Below are 12500 nucleotides of genomic sequence, written 5' to 3'. Positions count from 1 at the left end.
AGATAACTTAGTCAAGTGATCTGAACTGAAGTGAACTTAAATGAACTGAATTAATGACATTCAGATTTGGTGCTCACCTCGAAATTGATGGCAGGTTGAAGCGCACATATTCTAGAATTTGTAACTTCATTGCAAAAGCATACAGATCATATCTGCTGTTGTTACTACAGCTGTGCTTTTAATCAGGAATAGATTTTTTTGGCCAAACACTTAGAAACAAGAGTTAAGAACAACATCCTGATTTCCATGTTTATTACATGTATGACTCTTGACAGACATGCATGTAACCTGAACACGACTGGCTGGTGGAGACAGAAAACAGTGAGGCTTAGTTTGTTCAGTCAAATAAAGGTGGTAAAGAGTTAATTTGAACAGTAAATTCAGTTTAAACAGTGATTAGTAAAAACATATTGTGTTTTTTACTCTGTTTAGTTACCTTATATTGGGTTTCGTGGACTCAACTACTTGTATAAATAACAACCAATCTAAAATGACACAGTGAGCAGTTCTAACCTTTTTTTTTCAATCTTCCATGAAGGGAACATTAACTCGTGCCCGAACTGAACTGAACCCTGAATATCTGGACCTTCGTCCTCGAGCTGAGCTGAACCCTGAATATTGGACCCCTTGCACCCCTTTAGTGAGTACTGATGGTCCCACTTCTACTAATCGCTCACTGTAGATTCACTTCATATAGTTTGTTATTTTTTAACAACTCTAATCATTTTGTGTTCCATTTTCACATCAGGTATCCATGAAGTAGCATATGAAAGCCTGTTATGGTGATGATTTTCTCATTCATGTTTCCATCCTTGTTCAGCCATGTTTCTCTGTGAGACACTGCAGTGAAATAGATTGCAGTTTCTTCATATTTCCTCCTTCTTCTCTATATAATGTTTAAATATGTTTTGCCTCCGAGTAACAGTGACATATTGTACTTACAACATCATTAAATATGGGGCCTAATGTGATGCTAATATTCATGCCATTTTTACTTGAGTAATAAGTATTTGTCTCATTACCTCCATGCTTGGAAAACACAGTGCTTGATAGTCATCTGGGGGTTGGAGGAGGTTGGCTTGTGTTGCTTTACTTGCACAGTTGTGAATCTTAATGATGTCAGTTTTCTTACTGTTATCAACCACACTATATCAACATGGAACAGGGGGTTTTGTAAACTTGGACTCCAACCATATTCTGCCTCCATTGCAATCTGCAGTGCTAAGTTTATTTATTTTTGTCCTGTTTTAACGCAGGAATAATTTGCTGCCTGTAAATTACTTACTCATCAGTGTATATTACACACAGCAGTAGTTAGAGGTTAATTTTCTGACCATTTATACAGCATATACCACCTTTGTGTAAAACTACTGTGAATGATTTGATGTTTTTCTTGAAGTTACTTAACGGGAGCCATCGATTAATTGTCTCATGTGCTGTAAGGGCAATGTGGACTAATATGTTTTGCCTTTTAAATTCGAAAGTAGATATATTACATTTAATTTCTTTAATTATTTATTTAACAGCAATATTGTTCACAATAGTTGTACTCCTTTTCTCAGCATTAAATATTTATTGCAAGTTGCTCACCCTTGGGGCTCACCATCAGCAAATGGGAAAAGATAACAAGGTGTTGGTATAAACACAATGAGGTCTCTCTTACCTAAACTCCCCTGGGTGGGAATCAAGTCCTGTGGTACACCATCGTGTTGCACTGATTGTACTTCTAGTAGCCAGAGTCAGCACAGACAACAGTTGGAATATTTTATTATCATGGAGCTTGAACCCTCGGGTCATTGTAAAAGCCAGTTTTAAAAATCATTCGTGGACAGTTGATGTAGTGTGAGAGAAAGAGCACACTGTACACACCATAGGAGCTGAAATTAAATTAAACAAATGTCTTTGAGCATAAGAATTCCTTTCACTTCTCATCCCTTCATTTATAACTGCGCTATGTTTAACTTACAGCATTACTGGCCTCAGAGAGAAAGTAGGTGATCAAAATTCCTGAATAAAGTTCCATTCATCATCATAATGTGTATTAATGAACTACGAATGCTGCATATATGTAAATATCTCTGTCAGGATTTTGGAGCAAGCAAAACTCAAAAATTTGAACCAATACATTAAACCTACTAGATAAATAGAAACTCTTTTTTTCAGTTTGAAAAAAGATTCTAATGATTACGGATCCAGCAGTAACACGGCTTCCTTTCAAACAAAAGGATTCGTCATTGTGGATCTCTTGTTAGACAATAATTCATGTTGCATTCCAATAACAAGTGGTACTTTTCTTTTTCGTTAGAGACAGGTTTCTTTTATCATCCTGAGACATATTCCCCAAACATATAAATGGCTGAGGGACCAATAATATGATAAATGGGGCAGTCCATGTTCTGTGTCTCGCTAAAGTTTATAAACTCAATATTTGGACTTTAGCCTGATTTAATGAACAGTATTTCTCAGACATCTCTCCCAAGCTGTATTCAGTCGGAGATCTATCTTTCTTTGTTGTAGCACTATGCTGTTTGCTTATTGGGCCTCACCGGACTAAAAAAAAATCTCAAAGACTACTTGCATGCGCATATACACAAATGCATGTGCAAACACACACTATCACCACTGAGGAGGTCCCTTTCTTCCAGCCCAAGAGGGAATGATGACTCTCATTATCGCCTCAAAGCAAGAAGGCCACAGTGCCCCTACTCAGCAGCCCTATTAAGTTACCAGACAGCTTTATTGTATTGGTGTTCGATAATTTCCTTTCCTCTGTCATTCGGAGTGCATAGGGGAGTTGTTGCATGGGGAGAAAGGGGTTGGGAATGTGGCAAGAACTAACGTGAAATGGCACAGCTGGCTGAAAATATTCCCTTCTCTGGTTGGTAAGTGCTTGGGCTGATTGTTTATTGTTTAAGAGTCCTTGGCCACACATGTGCATTCATTAATGGTTTAATTGTATTCAGAAATCATGTCTATAGAAATGGAGTATTGCAGTTATCATGTAAACTAGTCACAACACACATACATCCTCCAGAGTCATTTTAACAGCTGAATGAATCCATTAGCTAATTGGAAAAGTATCCTCGTAGACTGCTTTTGTCACAACGATTTATTGGGAATTTTGTCACTCCGTGGTCCTTGAAATCATAAAGATCAATGCATTTACTGCCATGTGATTATATCCATTGTAAAGTATTGGGGTAGGGGGAATCTAAAACAACCAGGATGCAGGCCACATGTCCCTGTAAGGATAAAACTATTAGATAAAGGATAAAATTACCAGAATACATTTAAAAATCAGTTATTTTTCCATTGTAAATTGCAAGACAGATGCCCTATGTAGTAAGTAACTGATGTTTCATGGGACTTTGTTTTTTGTTTATGACATCAGATTACTCTTATCTTGTTTCTGATAAGATTGTCTTTAATTACTGTAGTGGCATACTGGAAATTAAGTTTAACATCTTTAATTAAGTCTCTGAAAGTACAGGACTGAACAGTAGGTGTAAGAATTTGATGAAACTAGTCTGAGGTAACTTGAGACAAACCACCTACATATTACAGCTGAGAGAGGAAGCCTGTGCCATGGAGCTCCCGGCACACAGTTTTTGTACTGATGTTAATTCCAAAGGAGGTTTGGGTCTCCGCAGTTGCTGAATCATCAAAGTGTCAGCAAAAGTGTACCTTTGTAACCCCTCTTTATAACTGCTGTAGTCCCTGAACAGTTCAACTTTGCAAAAACACCACATAGAGTTGAGCATGGTGGTGTGATTTGTTTACAAATCTTTGTAAAGATGCTGCAAAGCTAGATGCTTTATTTTATACATCTGTCTGGAAGAGACTGTGTGGCCACTTATAGTACACCTGGATTAGAGGATGAAACATAATCTAACAATGGAGAGAATGTATCGTTAAAACTATGGTGCAGGATGTTCGGAATGCAAGTCCAGCTGCTAAGCTTAGATTAGTGATGTATTACGTACAATTTGATTTAATCAATCTGAAAGTGTCTTGACTGAAAATATTGATAAGACTAGAAAGGAAAGTAGACCTTCAGACTAATTTTTGTACTCATAAATTTAGGCAGCTTACTCTTACTCCATATAGCAGATAAAACAGCATGTGTGTGTTTTAACATGCTTGAAGTAATCATTGATTTTTGGAAAATTGTGACAAATCAGCGACTTTCAGGATTCATACAAGATTCCAGTTATGCATGCTTCCTCTTCTAAAGCGACATTAGGCATACTGTCAGGGACAATCTCTGTAGGTGTTTCTTTGGAAGCTGAAATGAACCAATGTCAGATAGAGTTATAACGTATACCTGTGTATAGGGCAACAGTTTTATTCTGTGAAATGTGCTTTATTGTCTGAAATGTACTTATTGATCAAGCTGGAAAATCACATTAGGAAAATGCTATAGATTCATACATCTATTAATGATTACAGTATTTAGACCATGATGAACTGCTTTAAGCAGAGATGAGGAAGAGTGTTTGGCCAGCTATACAATTGCAAAGAGCATTGTAAAACACAACTACACAGCAGTAAATAATGAATTAATCTTTCTGATGATGATTAACTCCTTTAGTCAGTTTTTAGATTGTGAGATCTCATGTTTTTTGTTGTTTTGTCTTTGGCAAGTATTCTGTCCAAAGTCAAACAATATCACTGAAAAATTAGTCAGTTTTGAATTAAAATGTGTGGCCTAATACACGGGTTTGGCACCTGTTTAATAACATAAGAACTCTTTATCTTATTAAACAGCTTCTCATGACATGTAACTATTTGCTCCTAGTTTTTGTAGTGTGGTACCCTTTTTATGGGCACTTTATGGACAGATTTTTAAAATACATTTGGGCTTTTCAAATTTTTATTTGGGTCCTATTTACATGTATTTTCTTTTTTCTAGGTAGTTTTCATCTTTCACAGTAACTCCTGCTACTTAGAGATATTAATGAATTAATCAAGGTTTTTTTAAAGTCTAATATAAAAAGAACTCCAAAAGAAACTTACTTAACTACTCAATAGTCCTCTTTAAGCTCTTACTATAATCTATGCTTTGCATCCCAATAACAAAATACCACAAAAAAAACTGTTCTATATTTTTACAAACCATGTTGACAGAAAAATAAATAAATAAATATAAACTTTAATGTGAGATTCAACAGTAATCCTGAGAGAGGTGCAGTTGTCACTGTGAGTGTTTGCCTGAGACTATGTCTCAATCAGGTATAGCAGAGAAATGCTCCACAGACTGTAAAGTGGAAAGATGTGATGAAGACCAGATAGTGGAGGATATGCCTGGGGTAATTTTACTTTATATGAAACCAGCTCTGTGCTATCCTAAAATTTCAAATGATATTGCCTATATACAGTACATTATTATGCTTTAGTCAGCCTTTCCACTTCTTGAGCACTGATGTAAATTCATGATGGAAAAAACTCCCAAGGTAGATAAAATCATTGAAATTATGCTGCAAATTTCTGCCTTAGGAAGAATGAATTTGTTTACATTTAGGAATTACCAAAAAATACAAGTTGTTTAGATGTATTCCACTCTTTATGAGACAAAAAACATATATGGTTTATCCCTTTTTTTGTCCGATCCGATATCATTTTTATCTTTTCTAATATTAATGTTGAAGTTGTGCAACACATACTGAGCAATCAATGAAATTTTAACTACTTGTTTAAAATCACAAGGCAGTAGGAAAGTCTGGCATAATGGAAATAGCCTTGATTAAACTGCAGTGGCTTAGTATGACACGCTACTTACTCTTCTTACCATTTGACTTTATGTGAAGGTCAGTTTGGCCATTAGCTAGATCAGCCTAACACTGTCTGCCCCACCTCTCCACTCCAATTCTTCTCATCTACTCTCTCCTCTCTTCTCCTCCCCTCTCCACAGTCTGAAGAGAGATGTGATGGGGCTAAATTTATCTTCACAGAAACCAAAGCTAAGATGTTAAAAGAGAACTCCTGCCAGCTTGGTAACTGACTGCTGATCGTGATCAGCTTCACCTTTGCGAGGCGCCTGTCAAAATAACATGCACCCTTTTCTCTTTTACCCTTCTCTCCATCCTTCTTTCTTTTTTATCCTCTTTCTCAACTCAATCCTCCAATCCCCTGTTTTATTAACAACAGAGCTGGTGGCTAGTGATAACTGGTCACTCCTCAAGGCGCTGAAAGGCAAGGACACTCTATTATCCTAGCTAGATGGATGGGTTGAAATATTGCCTGCAAGTGGTAGAGCCTGCCAAATCATCCAGTCTTAAAACCCCTTTGTCTCTGACAAGGAGGAACATTAGCGAGAGAGCCAGGTTCATGGATAAAGATACACTTCTCTGTATTCGACATGGAGAGAATAAAACCGATGAGTGTGTTGAAAGGTCAAGAAATTCAAAATATGCATAATGGCTCTGTTTTCTCCCTGTTTCTGCAAAACGTCAAGTGCAGGTTTTCATAGTTTGTCTTGAGGTAAAGAATAGTCGCTTAGATTCCTTAGTTTTTGTACTTATTTCAATATGAATCATGAACCAATTACCAACCACTTAACAAAAAACAGGACCAATAATGGGGACTCGAGAAGATGCAAAAATGTCTAGGTCAAATTTTGTGTTGCAGGTGGACAGAGGTAGCAGTGGCCCCAGATGCCATAGATATTTATGTATGCCATGCATATACAGTATGTACTGTACTGTACTGTACTGTACACATGGCATATAGACATACCAGTGGACGCCATGCTACATAACTATAGCCTCAGACATAACACAGACACATAAACATAGAAGATGCAGAATAACCACATTCATACTTTTTGCCATTAAAAGCCACACAATTTTCTTGCTTTGTTTCAGACTGCAGTTAGTTGGTAAAAATGTTTTAACTTGATATTTGGGGTGAGCATCACAAAATTATTGTTCGTGAAAGTCAGTAATTGTGAATGTTGTACACTTACAAAAACAGCAGCACAGCAGCAGCACCTTATACAAAGTAGTGCCACAGTCTTGTATTTGTGTGCTTCTTAGGGTTACATACGGTTTTCTGTTATTTTTTCATGTAGTATTTTTGTATGCAATATAATTTTGCCCCTATTTTTATTACAGTAAGTAATTGAATCAAGAACATTGTGCTACACGTCAGTCAGCAGTCAAACAATCATGCACAAGAACAATATATGAAAATATTATTTATAATGAAAATATAGTAAGAAAATTTGACCTGAACATTCACTGGTACTGAAAATCCACTTTAAAAAGACCATCTAACATCTTTCAAAGAAATGTAGAGCTGTGAAGTTTATCACTGCTCCGAGGTCTTCTTTTTGCATGGCACGCTCATCGTCCATGCTTTTTAATTGAATTAAGGAGCACTCAGGGAGGTTTCTCTGTTATTGTTGTCTTGTAGGTGTACAAGGTTATTAAAGAGGGAAGCATGTTAAGTCATTTGTTATCCCTGGCATACTAACAAACATGTTGGCTTTGGGCAAGGTCTACAGGTTGCATGAGCAGTTCAGATTGATACTCCTGCCACAGCCACACCTAGATACCATGTTATCCCAAGAGGATGCTTAGGATGAGACGAATATGGGGGGTATTGAAGGAAAAGCACTAGAGAAGGAAGTGGGTACTATACAGTATTTTTTTTTCTCAATTCAGATATAAGAAATCTCAAAATGTCAATAGTAAAAGTGATCCAGCTTTGTTGCTACCCACTATTACATATATGCTTAGTAAAATAACGACTAAAGCGACTAACAACATATAGAATATATAGAACAAAGTCATTTACCCCATTGTCCCAATTATTCTAGATTCAGATCTACGCTTACTTCTTCTTCTTTTTTTTTAACTCAAGCATTAGTTCTTGACACATATAACCCCATGGGTTTTTCATCAGCAAAGGCTTGATTTTACTAATTGGTACCAAAGCTGTTAATTGGAGCTGTGGAAACAAGAAATGTAAAATCAGAGGACACTCTCATGGGAAATATGTGTGTTCAACCTCATTTTCCACCTTTACTCATTGTTTTTTTTAATTATCTAACTGCAGAGAGGACATCATGTTGTTGTCATAACAAAATACACAGTTAAAAAAATACGCTGTTCAAAACAAACATACTGCATGCAGCACTGCATTTGTTTACAGTAAATATAAAGACAATATATAAAGAGGCCATGACAGTATATTCTTATAATTATGCTACAGGAAGATTTATGACGATGCAGACTGTAATTTCATTCAGTAGAATGCACTATTTTCTCACTCATCGGGCCTATATCAGTGCCCTTCTCTCTTCTTCATACACGGTTCATTCACTTATATATATTTAACCTACTAAGCTATTAAGTGTTGGGGGGGGGGTTGTCAAGCTTTTGCATTTATTGCTTGCTGATTAAAGTCATGTTAACAGTTCTGGTCTCTCTGTGAATGCAGTTATGCTTTTTTGTTTTGTTTTGTTTTTGGTTTTTTTGCAATAACAAAAAAAACTATGTTACTGTGGATTGGATATTACACTGATACTATCTTGGAGGTTGGTATTAAAAGTGATCTTATCTTGACTGCATTGAACTGCTTTATTCCTAGTTCATAGTAATTAATTGCTGTCATGTGTTCAGTTATACAGTTGTTCTTACTGTGGTGTTTGTGAACTGCACTTTTAAGAGAGCTCTTAACAGTTATGCCTTTTACCTTAGATGTTTTCTTAATGAACTGGTTTCTGAGCCAGTAATTATGCTGTTAAGTGCTTCTGCTATTGAAATTTGATTTATTTCTATCTATGAGGGCCATAGATAGATAGATAGATAGATAGATAGATAGATAGTTTCAACAGCTGTGATTGCTTAATCTCCTCCAGCCACATTACATCCTCTCAAGGGCCAGTCATCCCTTGAAATGCTCAAATGATTTTCTGTTGTCAGTCACATTAGCAGCTTCAAACTCCTTGTCACTCAACAACAGCCACGTGCTGTGCACCTTGGGAAATACAATACATGCAATTTATCATGGGAAATCATCATCAAAAAACTTTGAAATTGTAAGAAGATTCCTTCTCTCTACCACAGCAATTCTTATTAATCTTTTGTTTTTAGTTCACTCAAACCCAATCTGTTAGAACGCTGACAACGAAGAAACATTTTTTATTCATTTACTGCTCTGAATTTGTTCAGAGAAACACAGTTAAACTCACCCAACATCACCATAGCAGCTGGTTATTCACTATTCATTGAATACTGTTTGCTATTGGGCTTTGCCAAAAAGAAGAATTTAATTTTCTGATAATTTCTTTTTTGTCTACATCTAAAGGGAGAAGTTAGATGTTCTGCTACCATTAATCCTTCTGACAGCAACACAAAAGATAACTGACTGATTGTTACAGTATGTTAAGGTTCATCCATTTCTACAGCATTATATAGTTAGATGAGATCACTAAAATTCAGCCTCAGAGGCAGAGCATATCGTGGCAGCTTTTGATGTTTTGCCCAGTACTGTGAACACATGCAGTCCAAATCTAGATACTAACAAAAAAAAATCTTAGTATGTACAACATACCCACAGTGCAGTTGACTTGTTGGAATATATCCAGGGTGTGCTGGAGGAGTTTCAGATGTCTGACCTATAAAACTGTTCCATGACCATTTTTGAGGTTATGAGACACTGGAACATAAATTGTTGCACTTTCAAAATAAGTTAGCAGAAAAAGCACATTCACTTCTTGGTGCTTATCTAGTGCTTAGTAGTTTTGTTTGTCTGATATTTTCATCTTAATGCTTTTTCACTGTGTTGGAGCAGATGCAGTACAGTATGATGGAGTTAATGCCTTATTTATCCAGAAAAGTAATTAAGCTATCAAAGTTCTCAGATGCTATAAAAAACCATCTGAATTAAAAATAATGTTATCCCAAAATTCTCTATATATATATCATGCTATATATGTATATTTATATGTAGCAACAATCATGCTAAGAAGTAAGTTTTAAAACCCAAGCCACACAAGATGTATACATTACTACAGTAACTGGTGAAAGGTATGCTACGAACAACCTTACTGATAATAGAATTTAGCAGAAATTCTGCAGTAACAATTATTAGCTATAACGGGTATCATCTGATTTGTTAAGAGTTCAATTTATTCAGCTGGATAATGAGTCACAAAAATGATGGTGATTCATCGCCAGTTCACAGAATTGCTATTTAAAGAATTTTTAATTTTAACACAAAAAAGCCAAAAAAAAAAGCCCCCCAAAAAAAGAAAAGCTGATGAACCTCAAGAAATCTCTTACCACTGAGCTTGTCAACAAAGGTTTCTCCATCAAATACTAAGTCATATTTTGCTTGTGGATTAAATACTTGCTTCTAAAATTCAGCAGCAGATAAACAAATAATAATAATAGATAATACTTTAATGATTATTTTTTTCCTATCAACATCAACAAATATACTAATGCATTCAAGTGTTGTCGTGTCTGTACACTGTTAAAAAAAAACATCCTAAAACAACGGTAATATTCCAGCAGCTGGGGCGCCAAAATACGACCGTGAAATAACAGAAAATAACTCCCCATAAAAATACGGTTATTTCCAGTAATGAAAATAGAGTTTGTTGCGCTAATTTGACATGGGATTCTGCCTTTTCCAAGTGCTTTTAGACATTAAATTAGGAACATTTTTACGTGATCAAACAATGAAATTACCTATAAACAAGGTCACTGAATGTGGAAATATGAATCATAATACGTAAATGTACAGAAATATACAGTTAACAGTTGGTTTAAATAACAATTGATTGCATGCCCTGGGACAGACTGACAGAGGCGAGGCTGCCATATCGCACCCTTTGGCTATCACTAGTAGGCGGTAGGTGAAGAGTCTTGACCACGGACACAACGACGGAGAGTGTCCGAGCCGGGGCGCGAACCGGCAATCTTCTAATCACAAGGCGAACTGCCAACTCTTGAGCCACGATGGCCCTAACTAGCAATGATAATAATACTTATGTGATGTAACACAAGCTTATAGGGATCATGTTATATACTTTTCCATAGCATTACATTTGAATTCAACAGTTCAATCTTTCAAATAACGGACAGATATTTGTGAAATCATGATACATTTGTGAATGTATTTTAACAATCTAAATATGCATATGTACAGACAGATACATTTAATAATCATGACAATTATGTTGTATTACATTACAGTGATTTAACGTTAATTTACATTCAAAATGTGAAGTCAAAGTCTATTTACGTAACTTTAATGATATTCTAGAAGAACAGAACATTACTGTAAAATGCACAGTAAAATACCTTCATATTAGGGTTTTTTCCTACGGTCACAGCCATACCCGCGACCTTGTTGTTGTTAGTTCACATTCATTGGCCGATGCTTAGCGTCATGTTATTTATATTAATTGCAATTCCTACCTCTACATTTCTTTTTCAAAATATATAATTAGCACAGCGTGTCCGTGCAACGTTTTACATTGTGGCATGCAGAGAAATCTTAACAAAGAAGCTCACAGAGAGAGATTGAGCTTGTTATTTAACCCCAAGCTGGTAGGGGGAGCTCTTTATTAAAACACTTGCCGGTGCTACAATGTGCCTCAAGGTTCAACAACAGCACAACAGAAGTCACTCATGGTACAGCACTCTCTCTACAAAACAACAACTGTCAGTGACGCTGCACCACGGCGTAAACACAACATTCAAGATAACAGTTAAAAGTAACGTAACCATAAACAATAAGACAAGAACATCTAAACAGCAGCACATGTCCCAACGCATGATGGGAGACATTTCTGGATGTATTTTTACAATCTAAATATGCATATGTAGAACAAAATATATTTAACAAACAAGTAAATTGTGTTTTATTACATTTACAGTGATGTTATGTTATTTTACATTTGACGTGTCAGATCACAGTCTACTTATGTGAATGTAATGATATTCTAGAAAAACAGTACACAACTGTAAAATACACAGTAAAATAATTTGACATTACTATTTTTTGGAACAGTGTACATGAAAACTGATAAAACAGTTCAACACATATGTGTCCCTTTAAAATCTTCTATAGAAACAATCACTTTTACTTTCAATTTTTATGAGTACACACGATTTCAAATCAAGTGCAAAACTATTTTCAGCATAAAGTCAGTGGGAGATTGGCTTTAATTTCGGCAAGCTAGGTGGGAAACTACCTGCCTTTAAAAATCAAACACAACAGAATGTTTTGATCTTTGTCTTGAACTACAGGGTTACAAAACACAATTTTTAGAATAAAAAAATTGAAAAATGAAAAAAAAAAAATTTCAACATATTTGAAGACTGCTGTCAAATTTTAGCGGTTTTGCCTCACAGCAAGAAGGTCCTGGGTTCAATTCTGACTGGGGCTTTTCTCTATGGAGTTTGCATTTTCTCCCTGTGTCTGGGTGGGTTACCCATGCAGTCAGGGTGGTTAAGTTAACTGGTGGCTCCAAAAGGTACATA

At 35.9% G+C, this 12500-nt stretch overlaps 1 protein-coding gene across 4 annotated transcripts in view; it reads left to right on the top strand.

The window, feature by feature from the left end:
• pcdh9 (protocadherin 9) overlaps positions 1-12500 on the top strand; it is a 205268-nt gene that overhangs the window by 55106 nt on the left and 137662 nt on the right. For 3 of the 4 annotated variants that reach the window (XM_086290450.1, XM_086290442.1, XM_086290453.1), the window contains exon 3: positions 539-640. The exons of the other annotated variant lie outside the window; for it this stretch is intronic. In XM_086290450.1, the coding sequence (XP_086146576.1) occupies positions 539-640 (102 nt within the window). The remainder of the gene's footprint in view (positions 1-538; positions 641-12500) is intronic. 4 annotated transcript variants of the gene reach the window in all.

Source organism: Aulonocara sp. 'chitande type north' Nkhata Bay, linkage group LG1 (genome assembly GCF_057382095.1).
Source record: "Aulonocara sp. 'chitande type north' Nkhata Bay isolate Kocher_YH1m ecotype deep benthic linkage group LG1, A_spYH_male_GT1.1, whole genome shotgun sequence".
In the NCBI taxonomy this organism is placed as follows: domain Eukaryota; kingdom Metazoa; phylum Chordata; class Actinopteri; order Cichliformes; family Cichlidae; genus Aulonocara; species Aulonocara sp. 'chitande type north' Nkhata Bay.
This window is presented reverse-complemented; position numbering and strand designations above follow the sequence as displayed.